Source organism: Brachycentrus maculatus, unplaced genomic scaffold (genome assembly GCF_059751285.1).
Source record: "Brachycentrus maculatus isolate JH-2025_06_01 unplaced genomic scaffold, ASM5975128v1 h1tg000527l, whole genome shotgun sequence".
NCBI classification, from domain to species: domain Eukaryota; kingdom Metazoa; phylum Arthropoda; class Insecta; order Trichoptera; family Brachycentridae; genus Brachycentrus; species Brachycentrus maculatus.
The window spans coordinates 1334418-1355072 of record NW_028281273.1 but is presented as its reverse complement, the minus strand read 5'-3'; the positions used below and the strand labels follow the sequence as shown (position 1 = coordinate 1355072).

Genomic DNA, 20655 nt, shown 5'->3' with positions numbered 1-20655 from the left:
AAGCTGCTTTATTGAAACATAAAAAAGTTCTTATATTTTTTACGTGGAGTTCATGAAAAAATTTCTCAGCATAATTTTTAAAGTGAAATATTTATGTTATGTAAATACACAAATATTTCAATTTCATAATATTTTTTGTTAGGCCTAAGTTGCCCTTTAAAAAAAAAGATATCAAGTAACGGTAGAGCGGGTTTGAACTCAGGAACTCTTGACTAAGAGTCTGCAACTCTGACCACGGGACCATAACCGACATTTCAATTCGACGTGTCACCGAATATTCAGGGGTAGCCGTAAAAAATATACGGAGAAGCAAAATTTTGGCATGACTATTACGGTAAAACCCCCTATAACGTTGGGATAGGTACCGCATTATCAGAAGGAATGTTATAAGTGGTGAATTTAAAAAAAATTAACATTTTAAGCAGACATAAATGAGTCATTTAAAATTCAAATACAATTTAAAAACGTCACCCCCTACAACGTCTCTATTCATAACGCGGTACCTATCTCAACGTTATAGGGGGGTTTAGTGCAATACTAGAATATAGTATAATGTAACAATAAAGTATGTAAAGTGTAGTAAGTATAATGGGGAAACTGCCGACTAAACAATATTATCACATACCTATTCATTTATCTAAAAAAAAATATTTATATGTAGGTACTTCTACTCATCAGTTATAATTGTTTTTACATGGCAATGTCATACTGTCAACCAAAGATTTTTGGTTTCTCGCTTCTTGCAACATTAAAAATCAAATCGTAAAACATGGCTGACGTAGCGGGGTCGGTACCGTCCCAGCCTGCTGAAAATATAGAAGAAATAATCGTAGAAGCAGTTAAAAATGCAACTGGAAGACCTCCATCGACACCCGAGGGAATGGCGGTTGCCTACGGGAGTTTAGTTATTATGGCTTTGATACCTATATTTTTCGGTTCTTTCAGATCTGTCAGACACCATAAGGAACAGAAGGTACGTGGACAAAAAATGCATTAAAATTGTCAGTACGTCAGAAAATTGCTAACGTGTACGTTTTCAATATTCAAAATTATCTTCTTAAAATTTTGTTTACCTATTTTATGAGTTATAATTAACAGTGCATCGTATTTCGCCGGACTCGGTTTACTCGCACTGAAATTAATATTATTATTATATGTAATAAAACCTTTTGTCGTAATGTCACCGTTTTGTTTCAGGATGCCGGTAAGAAACCCGAAGCCATGACAAGCAGAGATGCGATGGCTTTTCCATTGATAGCGTCTGCAACACTGTTTGGAATATACATTTTCTTCCAAGTATTTTCAAAGGAGTACATTAACCTCCTTCTAACAGGATACTTCTTTTTCCTCGGGGTTCTTGCCCTTAGCCATCTATTAAGGTACAAAGCAATGTATTCTTCGACACTTATAAATCTCTATAAAAGCGTCTACTAGATATTTTCCCTTCTTCTCTTCTAACTCTTATCCGTACCCAATGGTGCTTAGGGCACTGCATCGCATTGATGCAGTGTGATCTTGATCGATACTTACATGAAGGCAAGGTGATCACTCCTGCGCTTCCTGCGCAGGGTAATAATATTAAATAAATATTAGAGTGTAAAATCACTAATAATATTTTCAACCCCCCCTGGTAATCGAACCCGGGACCTCCAGTATGGTAGCTGAACACTCAAACCACTACACCACGAAGGCGGACATTTGCCCTTAGTACTTATGTATAAATTAGTACATTTTTACAAGGCTTATGACCTGTCATAAGCTAGTTAAGTGATAACCTTATACACGTTTAACATTCACCATTCTACCTATGACCAGGGCTTTTTTTTAAAAACAAATAAGGTCCCGGAAATCACTTCATGTCAAACTTTTTACTAAAAAATATATATTCAAATATCATTTAAATATTCATTACAATACCTTACTTTATAATTTTGACGAATTATATAAATAAAGATTATAATTAAGTAAGTGCAAATATAGTTTCGTGTAATTGATTTTGAAAATTAAAATAAAAAACAAACAACAACAAAAAGTGCCGGAACGCCATTCCGCCGCGTTACATGGAAAAAAGCCATGCCTATGACTAACAACCATACTACTCAAATATTTTTGAACTTATACATACATATCGCTCACTCCTTCCAAGAACGTCATAAATCAAAAATCGACAATTTTCAGTTGTACATGTTTTCGGAATGCCCAGAAAATGTACCATATCCCAGCAAAAGAGGCATATTTTTAACTTAATATTTACCCGCTACAGGGCAGAAAATGTTGTTATTGCATTTTTAAGAAAAGGTATTGTTTAATTATTTTTTTAAATATACTAAATATATTTCAAATGGAGAAAAAAACCTTCAGGTTTTACCTAAAAAGATCCGTTGCACAGTAAAAAGTTCGATAAGTGGCTTGATATTTATTTTTAATGCATCGTGTTATACTTTTAAACTTTAAAAACGTTCTCCTGAAAAAAATTTTTTTTTGATTTATGACGTTCTTGAAAGGAGTGAGCGATATATCATAAATCCAATGTTGCTTGTGATTGAGTTTGCGGCTGTATCTATGGTTTATTTTATTGAGCTTTTATTTAGCAGAGACCCCTTTATTTAAATGTATGCAAGATCTAACTGAAGTATTTGACTTGCCACAATTTAATACCTATTTTTAATAAAGGGCCGCTGAGGCTCACAGAAATATTATGAAATTGAAGTATTTTTGCAGATAGTAAAAACACAAATATTTCTCTTATTAAAAAATAATAAATACCGGAAGACATCTAAAAATGTGATTTTAAATTTTTATGCAATGATATAATAATGCCATATAATAAGTGAAGAAACCCAGATTTGTGAACAATTATTTAGACACACCCAAAATGCTGTATAAATTAGTTTTACAACATTTAGAGTGTGTCCAAATACTTGTTCACAAATCTGGATCATCTCCGATTACAGGAGTGATTTTTCATATTATTCTTTTGACATCTCAACAAATATGCAAAATATGAAAGCGTAACGCTTATTTTCGTCTCACCGACAGATGTCTCTAGTAATGTTCTAGTGATTCAAGAATAATGTTTTGAAATTGGATCATATACATCTATAGAACTTCCAATAATTTGAGTAGTGTGGTTGTTATCATGGATAGAATTTGAAAATGTTAGACGTGTGTAAAGTTATGACTTAAATTAACCCATGATGGTTGTAAGCCCCGTGAATGCCCAGACTTCTAATTCTTCTTCATCTTTGTTGAGATGTCAATTTAAAAAAATATATAAATTAGTCTAGTGATTGCAAATAAAAATATGTATATAATTGGAACTGGCAAAAGAAAGACGAAAGCAGAGTAAACGCTGTTGAAATGAGCTCCCTCAAGTGAATGTGTGGAAAATCATTGTATGACAGAATTAAAAACGAAGATATAAAAAAGGAATGTAAGGCTGAACAAAGAATAATTGAAAAGATTAGGAAGAGTTCTTTACGGTGGTACGGACATGTGAAGCGAATGGATAACGAGAGAATGACTAAGAAAATAAATGTGGCGAATGTGAGCGGGAAAACAGAACGAGGACGACCGAAAAAGACTTGGCACGATCAGATCATTCAGAACCTAAAATCTTGTGGTGTCAAAAGTCTGCGTAATCGGAGGGCATGTATGACTAGATGTATGGATGTGAAGGAGGCGAGGAGTGTATGTCAGGACAGAAGAGTGTGGCATCCTTTCTGCCTACCCCTAATATCGTAGTCGTACAGGAGAAAGTGACCAACTAACAAAACATAAAATGTTCAGGAGGGCCGTTTAAGTCACTTTTGCTTGGCAAGAAAATAAACATCAATGCAGTTTTTCATTTTTCACAAGTCAATATATTATACTTCCAAGTTTAAAATCGCCCTGGAATTTTTTCAGGGCAATATTAAAGCTAGTAAGGTATCAAATAGTCAATGATCACGTTTTTGTAAACAAATGCACTTGGTCACTTTCTCCTGCATTACTATGATATTTTCTTATCTAGTAGTTCCCTTTTCATTTGTGTGATATTTATTAGTTTAATTTATTACAGTCCCATTGTGAGCAGTGCTACGGGCATCAACAGATTGGTTCCTCACATTCCCTTCATCATACAGTTTGGGACGCCAGGGAACCTCTGCAGTTATGACTTTACCTCCCACGACATTGTGTGTCTGGCTATTTCCCTTGTAGTCGGTGTGTGGTATCTCCTGAAGAAGGTGAGCTAAATACTTCCCGTATGATTATTTTTTGACATCGCGACATGTATGAAGGCGAATGTGGAAGTCTGGGCATTTACAGGGCTAACGACCGTCATAGGCTGGTTTAAGTGATCATAAGATGTCAAAATATCATATGATAAATAACTCCTATAGTTGGAGATAATCCAGATTTGGACACACTCAAAATGTTGTTTATTTTACTTCCATTCAGTTTTAGATTAGTAGAGCTTCCTTGGACCAACAATTTTTATATATTTTTTTATATAGGAGTTGCATTTTTTTATTTACTATGTTTATTATGTACAAGGTTTATAGATCATTAAGTGGATTTTTCTTCTAACTTAAAAAAATATATTTTGTATATTAAAAGCATTGTTAACTTTGAGGTGTGGTAATATAACACTCTCCTTATTGTAGTACAATTCAAAACATTAACCCCTTATAACGTTCCCTGCGATAATGCTGTACCTATCTAGACATTACAGGGGGGTTTACTGCACTTCAATGTAGCAAAAAAAGTTTTTATGTGTTTAAAATTGACTGGTGTTGTTTGTTTCTTCCAGCATTGGATTGCAAACAACATGTTTGGAATGGCGTTTGCTATCAACGGTGTTGAATTATTTCACTTGAACAATGTAGTAACTGGCTGCATTCTGCTGTGTGGCCTGTTTGTGTATGACATCTTCTGGGTCTTTGGAACTAACGTGATGGTCACTGTCGCCAAATCTTTCGAGGCTCCAATCAAGTGTGAGTTTAGTTTTTCTAACCTTTAATTTAATTTAATTTATTTTTAAGCTGTACGTATCAAATAAGTATATTGAGCTCATCCTGGCAGAAGATCGTTAGTGTCAATTTGAAGAAAATCATTTGCGGTTTTTGTAAAATAAAGAAAATACTACTTGTTGCCGAGTTACTTAGCAATGCAGACAATAACAAAACAATTTTTCATATAAATAGAATATATTGAGGGTATGCTGGCAAAAAACCTTGACTCTAAAATCCCTTTTCATTAATTGATTCGGCAGTCACTTTGTGGTAAAATCTATCCATTTTTAATTAATGTTTTACTTAGTAAATACTACTATTTCTATGGTGTTTGAAAATGATGCGGAATGCATCAAAACACGTGCCACAGTAGATTTTAAGAAATAGTGGTATTTACTAAGTAAAACATTAATTAAAATCTAAAATTCCTGTTTGATTAATTAATCCGTTATTTAAAGCTTTTAGCCTGAATAAAATACCCTCTATGTATTAAACTTAAAGTTGAATCTACTTTTAAAACCACATATATATGACATTTCAAACTAATTAGGTAGTGTATTTTGCCAGTTTATAGAATGTTGAAAACTTTATAATATGCATCATTAAGTCAAAATTACATATTTTCGAGTTAACATTTTTTGCCAGTACACTCACAATATGTATATCGATGGCTTGTAATTTTAACTTTCTAAAAATTATGAGCCATCTCATACGAGTCAGTTAATAAAACCTAAAAAGAATATTTAAAAAAAGGTTTCTAGCTAAACATAAAACTGATATTTTTTTACTTCACAATTTGGAAAAAGATGGATTGAGAAATAAGTTTATTTTGGGACTTAGTGTAAAAGTAATTATTAATATTTCTTGAATATTTTTCTCAGATACTTCATAAAATAAAACATTTTTTTTTAAACCACTTTTTAAAGTGTACCAATAAAAAGTGGTTAAAACTAAATTGTTTTATGTTATTAAAATTATTAATATTATTGAAGGCTGAAAAAATAATAGTTTCGTTTTGTCCATTTTATTACAGTGGTATTTCCGCAAGACCTCCTTGTCAATGGATTTAACGCTTCCAACTTTGCGATGCTTGGGCTCGGCGACATTGTCGTTCCCGGGATATTCATTGCCCTGCTGCTGCGCTACGACAAGAGCCTGAAGCGCGACTCGCACGTGTACTTCTATGCCACCTTCACGGCGTACCTGATGGGCCTCCTCGCCACCATATTCGTCATGCACATGTTCAAGCATGCTCAACCGGCCCTGCTGTACCTCGTGCCTGCGTGCCTGGCCACACCATTACTGCTAGCGCTTGTCAGAGGGGATATCAATTCCATGTTCTCGTGAGTACCCACTACTGTATAAATAAAGGGGTGAAAAACATTGGATGTCGAATGATTTCAGTGTTTTTTTTAAATTACCTAACATCTAAGTGACTGAAATCTAGCTACGGGTTATGCAACACCGCTTATCGTGACCATATTTAGGCTTCAACTTTTCAAGTTTTATAGCCTATGCCTACTCATGAGTGGATTTACTCTTTATGTTTAAAGTAACCATAATTTCATGTAATTTATGAGTGAAAATTCCAGGCAAAAACTCTCTATTTGGTTCATAATTTTCTTAAAACTACAAAGATCAAATGAAAATTTAATTCTAATTTTAAATAACTTTGTAAGAATTTTTTTGGAGCATTGTTTTTCTTGACGGCACCAAAATGTCACCTGAGCCCCTGTGGTTTTCACCCATTTATTTTCCCCAATACAACAGTAGTCATTAAATAAAAAATGCTATGATCACTTTTGTCTGCTTGTAATGAAACAAAAAATATGTAAACAATGAATTTTTTTTCTTTTTATATTTTTACATATACATTTTATTAAATAATTTTTAAATTTGGTATGTATTTGCAGAAAAAGAGCATCATAGCAATTGTCCATTTTTATATTTTGCGTAAATTGGGCATGAAGAATGAATTGAAATACTTTGTCCGCTTCTACTTATTCATTTGGCAACTAGCTCTTTTAGATATTAACGAGTAATCTAGCTTGAAGATGTCTATCAATAGGCGAATAATTGAATCGGCCAGTTGAAATATACAAGTGCATACAACACTCAGGGCATTTGTCCACTACACGGGATTTCACCGTCCGGCAGTCCAGTTTTGAAAAATGAAAACGACTACGATAGTTTAGCGTGATCGAATTTACGCGCAACGTGTTCACGCACCAATCTGAAGAAATATGGAAAAAAGCACAAACCAATCGTCGTTTCAAAACGCTAACTAACGTCCTGGACGGTAAAATTACACGGAATTCCTGGTAGTGGACAAGCGCCGTCAGGATCAACCTATGCAAAATTAACCACATATGTAATTCTGTAAGACACGAAGACTTATTTTACTTTTGTTTTAGATATGAAGATCATCCACAGGATGCAGAAAATGAGAAGAAGGCAGAAGAGGAAGCAAAAAAAAAGTAAATTATGTAAATGTTGTTCGAACAATGACATTCTCAGTTGTCCTCCAGCAGTCAAGTAGACAACTTTTGTTACTTTCTGTCAAGGCACACCATGTACGATAAAATTGTTGTGAAGATTATATTTTATTTTTATATTTATGAACTGCTTTTATTTTTTAACATTTCTGGGAGTAAGTTATTTGATTGTATCCATCCTTTGTGTATGTAATTTTGTCATAGTTTACAAACATATAAATATTTTTAAATTATGACGTTACATGCAATTAGCCACAATGCCATTGCTATACATATAACATACAAATGAATATTAACGTTCCTTAACATTCATGCTCCTTTCGACAAAATATGTCAGGACGTCCATCCAGGATGTGCATCCACGCTCCCGGAAAGTTAAAAATGTTTTATTCCATAGTCTTTTAATGTTTTTTTTTATTTATTTAATGGTGGACTTTCTTTATTTTTGACATTAAATGTGCATTTATTTACACATTTTTAGTACTGCACATTATAGTCAAATTATTTACCATGTTTTTATATTTGTAGTGTTATATTTTTTGTGCAAAGTTTTTGTTGAAATAGAAAAAAGCATAGTAGATTCTTGATTTAACCTAGATGTTAAAAAAATCCAAATATACATGTTTTATCGAAGTCCAAAATGCACAAATCGATATTATATAAGTTTTTTTGTTGTTTGTCTGTCCCAAAAAATAAAAGATAACACAGCGGACAGGATTGATTTGTTAAAATAACTGAACTGCATTCTGGTGAGGGGCTAATTACCACCCTTGAGACAATGAAAATGGGGATTCGTTAATGCGTACGTCTTTGGCCATATTAATAATGTGTAGTAAAAATGTACTGAAGTATTTTGTGTATTTATAAATTTGTAGATATTTATAAAATAGTGCACTTTTTTACATATTAAAGTTTACGGGGAAATTCCATTAATTGGAATTTTTCACTGAACATTACAGTAAATCGAGAGTCTACTTTGCAAATTTCAATAGAATATATATAGACGATCTTTGATAGGAATTTGTAGATGTATTGTCGAAAAAAAAATACTTTTGTTTTTGTATACATAATTTTAAAGAAGCAAGTTGAGTATATTGATACAGTACTGATCAGTGTTTTTCTATTTGGAAGGAAAAGAAAAGTGTTTGGTATGAGCGCGATAATAATTTTAAGATTAGTATAAATTTTAAATATGTGTGTTCGAATAAACCCATTCTGATGACTTTTTAATTATTGTCTTCCATGATCTGCTTTGGATGTTACAAGCATTGTTTTTTGTTGTTCTTATTTTTAATTTACAACTAATTTACAATTTTAAAATAAATTGAAGTAAAAATTATGACACCAGGTATCTATATACACAATATGCTTCTGATTTCGACCTTGGCATTGAAATACAAAATTACTACATGTAAAATAATGAAAAATTCCAGATAGTTATAAAAAAGAAACCTTTATTCAAATATAAATGTAAATGAAATACAAATGTTTTGTTATTTATACTGCTGTTGCCATCATTTCCTTAGCTGTGATTCTGGGTAATTTGGTGATTCCTTTAGCGTCTACAACCACAACTTCAAAGTTCGGTAAGTTGATAATGAGCCGCTTGTGAATTTCTGCGACACATTTCTTCATGAGATCATAGGCTTGATCTTGATTAAGATCTGTAAAACAAAAACGGAAAAAAATAATTTAAGAAAAGAAGCATTTTATACACAAATATTTTAATTCAATAATATTTTATGGTAAGCCTATAAGCGGTGAAAATAGGAATCAAATTGTGGCAGAGTAGGATTTAACCTAGAAAGTCTTGTTGTACGTGATACTAACCATAGATAGAACTCGACTCTATTTTTTTAATTGCGTCCACTGGATGGCTCTATTACAGACAATTTGGTGATATCAAAGATTCAAAACTTAATTTGTCAGAATAGATTATTTATGCTGTAGTGAATTCTGGCGACAAATTTGACCTATTGTTTGCAATGTTGACACTAGACATCTGTCTAAATACATGATCACAAGGCAAGATATCCTATCATACAGTTAAAATTTAACTTCAAAAATTAAATGATGAATGCATCTCAGCAGCCAATTATTACGCACATATTTTATTGATTATCTAGATCAGAAATGTGATAAATTGACAAAAAAACTTGAAAAAAAAAAACTCAAAACAATTTAATTTTGGCTTTGTAAATATTTGAATTTCAACTGATTTTTTGTTGATATTTTAATCAAAAAGATATTCTATCTTTACAGGTGCATCTTTAGTCAGGTGCTGTTAACAAAAATGTATAAAAATAATAAGAAATAGGACCCGTAAATGCCCAGACTTCCATACTTCCGTAAAATTTTATGACGTATAATGACGTCCGTTTTTCGTTTCATTAAAATATCTAAAGTAATATAAAATATCTCCCTTATTTCTCTACAGATTTCAATAAGAATGTTACCTGGTCTTGTGATTTTTCATATTAATTTATTAACACATCGTGAAAGGACTTTTTAAAAGATAATACAATAAATTACAAACCTAAATGATGGTATTGATCCATGATGGAGAGAGTAAGGAATCCGCCGTAGCCGTGGGCGGCATACGGAACTTTCACACAAGACGCGAGGTAGTCGATGAAGTGAAGTGACGGACCAGTCTCACGGTCCCACCCACCCAGCAGCATATTCACGTTGTAAGGAGACTGAAATAAATAAGGAATATAGTATAAGTGCTAACTTATACAATAAATAAATTGACAATGAATGGTTGCTTGCTAAATCCTTGTTGGGTATTAAACAGGCTGACATGATTTTGAATATTTGACAATTTACCACCGATTTTTGTCACTTCTATAAGTTTTTGTGTTATCGGGTTTTGGGTATTTTCATATTATCATCAGAAATGCTTGAAATCTAAGGGTGGTGACTGACGAAGCCATTTTGCGAGCATTCGTATAGTCAGTACAGCGAGCCGAGCGCTCCGTCCATAGTTTCGGATGCTCGCCGCGAGCGATGTTACGTTACGACAAAATGCTCCAGTCAGTCATCACCCTAAGGAATTGCGGTATGGCTCCCAACACGATGAGATCGGTGTGATATAATAAGTGAAGCATGAGCCTATAATTAATGAATCACAGATCATTGCAACTATAGACTCATATTAAGTTCACTTCTTGAACAGGCTTGAGAGTTAAATTTTGCCTACTTTATATAGTTTAGTGAGACAATCACATCTTACTCAAAAACCTGATAAAAATAAGTACGACAGTATACATAGAATGGTCAATTAAAGGTATAATAATTTATTGGTACAATCTGACCAAAAATATTCTGTAAAGTTAAAATTTTTGCTGTGTAATTACAATGAAGCTACCGGGTGGGACATATCGCTCACTCCTTTCAAGAACGTCATAAATAAAAAAACTTGATTTGTCAGGAGAATGTTTTTAAAGTTTAAAAATATAATACAATGTATTAAAAATAAAATCACGCCACGTATTGAACTTTATATTGTGCAACAGATCTTTTTAGGTAAAACCTGATAGTTTTTTCTCCATTTGAAAAATATTTAGTATGTTAAAAAAATAATTAAAAAATACCTTTTCTTCAAAATGCAAACACAACACTTTCTGCCCTTTAGCGGGTAAATATTAAGTTTAAAATATACAGATTTTGCTGGGATATAGTACATTTTCTGGGCATCCCGAAAACACGCACAACTGAAAATTGACGATTTTTTATTTATAACGTTCTTGAAAGGAGTGAGCGATGTGTAGACCTGTTAAAATGTTCATAGGAATGGAATTTGCGTCGCCTCAAATTGCCCGTTTAGTCATGATCAAATAAGAGCTGTACTTTCAACTCAACAGCCATATTCAATGTGAAAACCAGAACGACCAGATATCTATCAGATTTACATTTAATTTCACATGCTAATGAAAAACAAATATTAAAAAATGAGTAAGAAATAAAAAGTACTTTAATAAATATGTTAGTAATTTATCCATTTCGTCAGCAATAACAAAAATCAGGTAGTTAGTATTATTGCGTTAAGAAAATGTATTTTTCGGATTAGTAACAAACCCTGCTTCGTAGAGCATCGGCAAGATTGCGTCTCGTGAAATGAGCTGCGGCATCTGGACCCAGTTCGTAACCATTTCTCATTTTGTAAAGCTGAATATTTTTCGCAATATACTCAGCGAATTGAGTCGTATCTCCTGATTCTCCGACCACTGCCATGACCAGGTTTTCTGATATTTTGTAGATCTTATCTTCATCTGGAATGAACAAATGTAAGAATAGTATTAATAAATAAGAATTATTTGAAAGTTGTTAATAAACAAAAAGTATCGGCTGAAAATATGTGAGTTTCCATCTTACATTGGAGGTTAGAGGACTCGCTCATTCGTCAAACTTACCTTCTTTAATAACCATTATACTGTGAGCATTTGTTTGATCTGCAGCGATCATAACAAAATCTTTGAACTGGATACCTATTAAGCACTCCATTTTGATAAATAACAAATATCCCCAAGAATGACACCGGAAAATAAAGTCAAAATTGACTACTCACGAACGTTGTATTTGTCTATGGTAATGTTTTCTTATGTTACCAGTCGAAAAAAAAATACAGGTTTGTGGTAATGTACATAGGGGGACCCGGGGCGGAATGGGATACCGGGGCGGAACGGGAAAAGGCTCTCATCTGTAGTGGGGTGGTGGGGAATGCAAAAAAAAAATAATTTTATCACTCAGTAACCGGCCGCAACTCATTACGATAAGTTAGTGTCATTGTTGCACTGCACCACATCGCAATATTCCAAACGTACTAAAATTTACGCAACATTTGTAAATCGCTGCTGTAATCTTCCAAGGCATATCGTGTCATTTTTATCTTCTATTGAAATGATATTTAGTCACGTGTTTCGTCGTGAAGTCTTGCATGTAATATAATAATATAACGTGTAATATCATTTTCTAAAATCGTGTTATTTGACATCAAATGCAAACATTCATATTGGGGTAGAATTTTTTTTTTTAATTACTTAACGTCCAAGTGAATCTGAAATCTAGCTACGGCTTATGCAACACCGTTTATCATGTCCCTACTCAGGCTTCGACTTTATAAGTTTTATAGCCTATGCCTACTTGTGAGTGGATTTACTCTTTACGTTTAAAGTTACTATAATTTCATGTAATTCATGAGTGAAAATTCTCAGCAAAAAAACTCGCAAGTGTAGAACGGGGTGGGGCGGAATGGGATATCCCATTGTGCCCCAGATTTTTTTTGCTGTACAAGATTTATGAGACTTTATTACAATTTATTCTGTTTTTATTATTTATAGATATGGTGAGGCATTATTTCAGAAAAACTGACAGACAAAAACGATCATCAGAAAATATGGAACAAGCTGTGAAAGCTGTTATTACTGGACAATTGGGTTATAAAATGGCATCTGACAAATTTTCTGTACCACATTCAATTTTAGAGAGATATGTGAAAATTTATACGCCAAAATAGACAAAACTACTGGAAAATTTCAGCCAGTCTTCACCGCAAAGCAAGAAACGATTATTTGGAATAACGATAAAAGAGCTTCGTTGTTTATCATACCAATTAGCTGAACGATATAATTGTAGACATCATTTAAATAGGGAATCGGAAATGGCAGGAAAAGATTGTGCTAAAAATTTTTCAAATCGCCATCCGGAACTTAGCTTAAGGAAACCAGAAGCTACATCAGGAGCTTGTGCGATGGGCTTCAATAAGGTGGCAGTTTCTCAGTTTTTTAATTTGTTAACTAAAGTTGATTTTACAGTTTCCCAGACACTTCAAGACGTTACAAATATGGACATTGATGTTTAATGCCTTGGTTGTGCATGGATGTCTGACACCCTCATAGACTCCTAACCATACAATCTAAGACATTTTTCGAAAGTGCTTCGCCTAGAGATTTGATACCTTTACCTAAAGTTAAATCAGCACAGAAAAGATCCGTAAGAAAAAGAGGGAAAGCAACAATTTTGACAGGATCTCCTTACAAGGCTGAATTACAAGAAGCAGTAGAAAAGAGAGAAAGTGCAACAAAAAAACTATACAGAATGAAAAAATCTGAATTAACAAAAACAAGTCAAAAGAATGGAAAACAACAAAAAAGTATGGAGAGTAAAAATAACGACGACGATAGTTCGCAAAATGAAGATCCCAGTTGTCTTTATCGCAATGAACTATAACCCAAGTCGAATGAAGGCTGGTGTTCGTGTGTCAATTGCTACAGATGGGCAAATTTACTATATGTTGACCTAGACAGTGACAATGAAGAATAACCTCATTAATAACTAATTATAAGTCATCTAATACGTGAAAATTATACTTTCATTTTTGTTTGATATTTAAAATTGCAAGTTGTAGTTTTTTAAATATTTTTCTTTCATTATATTGTCTAAAAATAACTAAATAAAGAGAATATAAAGAAAATCCAAGCACTTTTGACCAAATTCAGTGTCATACTTCACATCAAACGTTAGGTACCCCGTTCCGCCCCAGGTTCTCCTAGTAAATATTTACCAATAACAATAATCGGGGCAAATAGGACGTCATATTATCACTCAAAACTTTCTACGAAAAATGAAATGTGCAAAAAACACTACTATTTGTTTCGGTAAGCATAAATGGGATAATCTGCAACTATATGCGGTGTTATTCAAACTGTTTTGTTAAATAAAGAATCCAGAAGAAAATGATTACATGTTTACAAAAAAAAAATACACGAGAAAAAAAATTACAATCGAAATACAAATTAACGAAACATAAAATATTTTTATTTTTCAGCTATTAAATTTACTTTTCAACTTTTTGTTACTAACAAAGTCATAGAAAACTATTTTGAATATCGCATAAATTATGGAAAACTGAAAAAAATTTCAAATTCTGAGACTGTAAAAATTAGTCATTCATATGTATTTTCAAATAGTGAACTGATTATTGATCAACATCTGAGGTCCAAAACAGCACACAAAGAGCAAGGCAGAATTGAAAATTTTACAACTCAAACAACAAAAAGGATTCTCAAGTTCCTCTTCCCTTAAGGTACAAATGAGAAGTGACTAACGTACATAAGCTAGTACAATCACGAGTGCCTGAGCTATGTCCTTTTATATTTCATTTCCCACCTAATTCCATCTTCAATTTCTTACCCATATAAAGCAGCAATGTACTTCACGTTGTCTACTTCACTTCACATCTATCACATAAAATATATTATACTTTATTTATGTATATAAGAATTTGGAGTGCAGCACAAATCACATTGCTTTCAAATAATTAACGATCCAATTAATACCGTGTCATTGTGACGCAAGACTCTATGCGCCATTCAGTGCAAATGGAGGTCTGATGATGATAATTTTTAAAAAATTATTGATTAGTGCCTATTTATCTGTAAGTGTTCTACTGTTCAGAATCAAGGTGTCGCACATTTGTCGCTCGAGAACCATTTCAGAATCCAAATTATTTATAGGGAATTTCACAAATGAATGCATCAGAAGAGATGATAGCAAGCCTTGCCGTAACCATGCTGTCGGTACAGAGTGTTAAGGATACCGCACTGATGCTGATTAGTTCTGGGCTGAAATGTGTGCTTAAACCTTCAAGGGTAGAAAAAAAGTGCACAATAAAGGTCACATAAATCAAAAGAATTTATTTTTTTAGCACAATAAGTGCACTCATGGAATAAAAATTTCGGGAAACAATATTTTCCAAAATGTTAAATTACATGATTTAACTTAATTAATGAACTAATAAATTAAGTACAGAAATATTTTTTAAACTATAAAGCATTCTCATTTAATTTGAGAATTATTTTTAAAAAATTCGGGAATTTATTTACATTGAAACATTACAAAACAATTTTAAAACAAAGAGCAAAAAAAGATATGTTAAATAATGATTTAAATTTGTATAGTAATTACAACTTATATTTTTTAAAGTCTGTTTCTTGTGTTAAAGATAATTACATTATTCCAATAAATCACATTCAGTCCAAATTTTCACATTTAAATTGTTTGTAAATAATTACCAAATAAAAAATATACATACACTAAATTACATGGAACACTAACATAAATTTAATATAGGAATGTAGGAAAATAATCAAATGAATATACAATTCTACTGGATGTATTCCAAATAGTGGAAAATATGACTAAATGAATATATACATATATATGTACCAGTCTGATGATGTCGGTAATGACGAAATCAGATTGCTGGCCAAATAAATTGGAAATAAAGTGGGAAAAGTTACTTAGTAAATGTTTAATTTCTTATACAAAATGCAACTGGAACTACTTCCACCTGGAAATGTAAAAAGCTAAACATAATAAATATTTTTTAACATTGTGTATAAGTTTCTTAGTTCTAAATTGTGAACTTTATATTAAAATCATTTATAAAATTATGCAATGAGTATTATTAATATTGAATATATTTATATTTAAAAAAATATATTTTTCCAACTTATATTACATAAAACCAATGTGGTAAACTTATCTAGAGTGAATGATTATGAATAAATACAATTTCAAGATTACAAGGTAAGGGATCAGATACTACAAATCTAATTTTGACTCAGAGATCTAATTTGTTTTTTCCCTAAAACTGGGCTCCCCCCCATATGCCGTATTAATCCTCTCAACCCCCTTGCTTCCCTTATTGCACCATCTGTATTTTCAGTCGGAATAATGTAGAAATCATCCATCAGGGGTGCGGGTGCATTTAATTTTTCTGTATGCTGAGTAAGCCTGGATTGATGACCAGATGCGTTAGTTCCATTTTCAAGTGCAGCTATCCTTAATTTCAGAGCATTGTTTTCCTCTTGCAATTTTTTAAACATGGCAGCTTCCGTTTCATAGCTGGATAAGGTTGGCTGGGGTAAACATTGAAAGATTGTAGCAAGAAAGTTATGTAACGATGCAAGAAGCGTGTCTTGCCACTGTCTCGAGAAATAAACGCTGAATGCTGAATTCTCTTCTGGTTTTGGAGTATACGGCAGCACTAAAAATATAATAAAAAGAAATATTTACTGGTACACAATATATACTTTATTTTGAGATCTTTTTTATTTCATAATATATTAGGTCTACCGGAATGTTCTGTCCGATAATGCCATATCAGTTATCAATGTTAGAGCAAGATCCTTTTTTGACAACATCGGAGATTGTAGAAAAGCTTAATTCAGCTCAGCAAACCATTTCGGACCACATACGGAGAATTGGATTAGTATGGAAATATTCGAGATGGGTGCCACATGAGCTAAGTGAGAAAAATTTGAATGATTGAGTCATCATATGCACATCTCTTCTTGCTCGGAACAATATCGAACCCTTCTTGGATAGGATGATCACTGGGGATGAAAAGTGGATTACCTGCGAAAACATCGTAAAAAAAGAGCATACTGTAAACCTGGACAACCTGCCTCTTCCACCTCTAAACCGAGCTTAAGCCTGAATAAGAGAATGTTGCATATTTGGTGGGATACTCAAGGACCAGGGCATTATGAACTTTTAAAACCCAATGAAAGGCTCAATTTGGAGTATTGTCAACAATTAGACGCTTTGAGCAAAGCCCTTAAAAAAAAGAAGCTGGCGTTGTTTAAGAGGAAGAACATCATACTTCATTTTAAGTTAGCAAAATTTTTTACAAGGAAAAAATTCAAAAACGAAGTAGATATCAAACAAGCCCAAGTTGAGTTTTTCGCCTCTAAAAAAATATAATTTTTCAAAAATGGCATTTATAAGGTATAACCATCACGCTGGCAAGAGGTCATTAATAATAATGGAAATTATACTGTACACTAGTAAGTATTAAAGATATAAAACCTTTTATATTTTAGTTTTATTTTAAAAATGGACAGAACATTCCAGTAGTTTTTATTGGGATTAAGATAGCATATTTACTTTGTTTATGTATCAAAAGCATAATATTGAAATTCATTTATTTATTTTTATTTAACTAACAATTTTATATATTATATTGTTGCCTTAAATTCAGATTTTTTTCAAAGGAACAAATTAAAAAAATATATACTTACTAAACCAATCTCTCCATTCTGAGTGTCCTTGAATTTCAGAAACCATCTTAGTTAAAAATTCAGTTACTTTGTCCATCTTTCCAGCACTTACTGCAGTAACTAAGTAGAACTTAAGTAAGGCATTTTCAAATTTCTTTATAGCTGTAAATACAAAAATAATAATTTCAAATAAGCATTATGATAGAGTTAGAGCTAACCCTAGATGTTGTGACTGCTTTACGACTCTCCCAGGCTTGTTTTTCTGTGAAAAATAGGCATCATTAGCTGTGTGAAGCATTAAATTTTTTGCCAAACAAAATTTTTGTTTCTTGCATAATAAATTCACCGCAAAAAAGAGAATAAATCAATATTCTGTTTACACTGTCTTGATGCCATTTTCTAACTTAGTAATACACAAGGGCGGTTGTTACAGCTGTGATAGATAGGTAAAACTCACTTTTGTGCCTTTCATAAATAATATGTAATTTGCTTTTGGGTTTATTTAAAGGACACTGGCAAGAAAACATAGATTAAAAATACAAAAAAATACAAAATGCTTGACTATTAGAAAACAAAAGCAAAATATTTTCTTTAAAAAATTAAAAACTTAAAATCATAAAAAAGATGAAAAGTAAAAAGTTAGCAAGCATGTAGAACATGAGTGATACGTCTACAAGAAAAGGGTTGATCAAAGTGCTACCATCTGTTGCCCATGAAATCAATTAAAATATTCAAAACTTACTTATCGACGTAAATCTACAAAAGCAAGATTTAGAAACAAAAAAATTAAAATCAAAGTGTCTTTTAGTGCCTAAAATCAGAATTAAATCATTAGAACAAAAAAACCAAAAAAAAAAATTGTAGACTTGTGTTAATATTATTATTTTTTAAAAAGAGTAATATTTGTATTTTTTATATTATTTACAAAAATACTTCAATATCATACTATTTCTGTGAGCCTGAGCGGCTCATTATTAGAAATAGGTATCAAATTGTGGTAGAGTGGGTTCGAACCAAGAAACTCTGACTTAAGAGTCCGCGACACTAACCACGGGACCACAGCCAGACACATTCTTATTCTTAAAAATAGTGCATGGACCTCAACCCGACACAAATTTATTTAAAATTTCTCTACTACCAGAAATATTCACACAGTATTTACTGCACTTCAATTTATGAATATGAATATGATATTATGCGGTATGGTACCAACCTGGGACAAAATGCTGTTCTAATTTGGAGAATATTAAGGAATCCAGATGGCCCCAAAGCTCTCTTAATCCATTTAAATCATGAGCGTTTATACTTTGAAGTAAATTATCTACTATCTTGTCAACTCTAAACCCTTTGTCTTTATCATTTTTTAAATCGGAGTCAAAACTTTTTACCGAAGCCACAAAGCCTCTGAATAGGAGATATTCCCTTACAAGTTCATCCATGAATTGAACGTGAGCCATTGCTTTAAAATTTTAAAATATACACACTTTCTTTTAACGTTTTTAAACGATTAAAACAAAAGAGCAGTTAACCAGATAGAAAATATTACTTTTATTGTTGTACAAAAATGATCAACAGAGTATTTACAATGGATATACGAATGTCACATAAATGTTGTTCTAGTGTCAAACTGACATTTGAACCATAGATATTCCATAGATGTTTCGTTTTCTGTCAAATCGAGTCGAATAAAATATACGTCAGTGATAACATTTATTTTTTATAAATAAATAGTTTGTAATTTTTGCTTTATAAGTTTATTTAAAGTTATTTTAATTAAAAAAAAATAAACTTAATGTTCAATTAAATCGTTTATCTGTTTCACCGAGGTTACATTATGATTGCTCATTTTAAAGATATGTTTTAAGAAACCGACATTTTAAGGTTAAAGTTGAACAGTTTATCTAATTGATAATATTATGTGTCTCTTATGCAGCGGTATCCGTAAATATTAATATATCATTTATAAAATGGAAACTGTGCTACTATTTAAATCTCCTGAAAATTCAGTGTTATATAAAGAAATTTTGGAAGATAATGGGTACACCCCATTATTCCTACCCATATTAGAGTTTGTATTTGTAAATTTAGATAAATTACTAACAAAATTAAATAACCATAATGAGTATTCTGGTCTCATAATCACTAGTCAGAGAGCGGTGGAAAGTTTAATGAAGTGTTTAAATGGAATGAATTATGTTATTCAGAACTGGAATACCAAACCGATATTTGTTGTTGGAGAAACAACTGGTAGAAAGATGTATAATGACTTAAATCTCTCCGCATGTGATTTTCATCCAGGAAATGCAAATGCCCTCGCTGATTATATAATAGAACAAAATGACAAAAATCCTTTCGCAAAACCTCTACTCTTTCCCTGCGCAAATATCAAATCTGATATTTTACCTGGCAAATTAAAAGATGCAAGCATTGATATTGATTGCCTCGATGTCTATAATACCCAGAAACATCCCGGCATCGAAGAGAGTCTTTATAAGCTGAATAAAGAAGAAGGAATACCGCAGAAATTGATTTTCTTCAGTCCATCGGGAGTGGATTTTGCTGTACCGATTCTGCAAAATTTGGGATATAATTTTGAAAGGTCGAAGATAGTTTCAATTGGACCTTCAACAGGAAAAAAATTGAGCGAATTAGGATTTACTCAATACGCAATTGCTGACGAACCCACTCCTTTGGCAATATTCCAGAGTCTCGGAAGATTAAAAGAACATGTTGAAGGAGTCGATATAAATATATAACGAGTCACTATTTCTCTATTTACCTTTGAAATTTATGCTCAAAACTGTTGTAGATAAATTTTTATTTGATAAATTACATGTTTTATTGATACTTTAATAAATAATTATTCTTTTGTAATATTTTTTTCATATTTATTCCCTCTATATTATTATATCTTGATTTTCTCATTGATTGTGGTTTCCTTTGAATATGGTATAAATATTAATTTATCATCATTTTGTAACAGCTTATATAGTTTACAACATTTTGAGTGTGTACTTGTTCACAAAATCTGGATTATCTCCAATTACAGAAGTTATTTTCATATTATTTTTTGACATCTCATCAAAGATGAAGAAGAAT

General features: G+C 32.1%; 4 protein-coding genes across 4 annotated transcripts; 2 read left to right on the top strand and 2 right to left on the bottom strand.

The window, feature by feature from the left end:
• The first annotated feature begins 747 nt into the window (after positions 1-747).
• Positions 748-8976, top strand: LOC148301734 (signal peptide peptidase). Its single transcript, XM_088272834.1, has 6 exons — positions 748-973; positions 1198-1379; positions 4061-4226; positions 4793-4976; positions 6028-6337; positions 7409-8976. Exons 1-6 carry the CDS (start codon positions 770-772, stop codon positions 7473-7475), a joined length of 1113 nt encoding a protein of 370 aa, XP_088128960.1. The 5' UTR covers positions 748-769; the 3' UTR covers positions 7476-8976.
• Prosbeta4 (Proteasome beta4 subunit) lies at positions 8924-12081 on the bottom strand. Its single transcript, XM_088272835.1, has 4 exons — positions 11905-12081; positions 11570-11763; positions 10026-10188; positions 8924-9153 (listed from the first exon to the last, which is right to left on the bottom strand). The coding sequence occupies exons 1-4, from the start codon at positions 11993-11995 to the stop codon at positions 8987-8989; spliced, it is 615 nt and encodes a 204-aa protein (XP_088128961.1). The 5' UTR covers positions 11996-12081; the 3' UTR covers positions 8924-8986.
• Positions 12082-15160: 3079 nt separating this feature from the next.
• LOC148301732 (WD repeat-containing protein 91) lies at positions 15161-19194 on the bottom strand. Its single transcript, XM_088272805.1, has 3 exons — positions 18770-19194; positions 17578-17718; positions 15161-16541 (listed from the first exon to the last, which is right to left on the bottom strand). The coding sequence occupies exons 1-3, from the start codon at positions 19011-19013 to the stop codon at positions 16105-16107; spliced, it is 822 nt and encodes a 273-aa protein (XP_088128931.1). The 5' UTR covers positions 19014-19194; the 3' UTR covers positions 15161-16104.
• A 53-nt stretch (positions 19195-19247) lies between these two features.
• Positions 19248-20424, top strand: Uros1 (Uroporphyrinogen III synthase 1). The gene has a single exon (XM_088272806.1). It carries the CDS (start codon positions 19524-19526, stop codon positions 20310-20312), a length of 789 nt encoding a protein of 262 aa, XP_088128932.1. The 5' UTR covers positions 19248-19523; the 3' UTR covers positions 20313-20424.
• Positions 20425-20655: the final 231 nt, after the last annotated feature.

Coding starts and splice junctions, on each gene's coding strand:
- LOC148301734 (XM_088272834.1), top strand. CDS start 770: ATGGCTGACGTAGCGGGGTCGGTACCGTCCCAGCCTGCTGAAAATATA. Junction 974..1,197: donor GACACCATAAGGAACAGAAG/GTACGTGGACAA, acceptor GTTTTGTTTCAG/GATGCCGGTAAGAAACCCGA. Junction 1,380..4,060: donor GCCCTTAGCCATCTATTAAG/GTACAAAGCAAT, acceptor AATTTATTACAG/TCCCATTGTGAGCAGTGCTA.
- Prosbeta4 (XM_088272835.1), bottom strand. CDS start 11,995: ATGGAGTGCTTAATAGGTATCCAGTTCAAAGATTTTGTTATGATCGCT. Junction 11,764..11,904: donor TATAATGGTTATTAAAGAAG/GTAAGTTTGACG, acceptor TGTTCATTCCAG/ATGAAGATAAGATCTACAAA. Junction 9,154..10,025: donor GGATCAATACCATCATTTAG/GTTTGTAATTTA, acceptor TTTGTTTTACAG/ATCTTAATCAAGATCAAGCC.
- LOC148301732 (XM_088272805.1), bottom strand. CDS start 19,013: ATGGCTCACGTTCAATTCATGGATGAACTTGTAAGGGAATATCTCCTA. Junction 17,719..18,769: donor AGAACAGCATTTTGTCCCAG/GTTGGTACCATA, acceptor TTGTATTTACAG/CTATAAAGAAATTTGAAAAT. Junction 16,542..17,577: donor AGAATGGAGAGATTGGTTTA/GTAAGTATATAT, acceptor TTATATTTTTAG/TGCTGCCGTATACTCCAAAA.
- Uros1 (XM_088272806.1), top strand. CDS start 19,524: ATGGAAACTGTGCTACTATTTAAATCTCCTGAAAATTCAGTGTTATAT.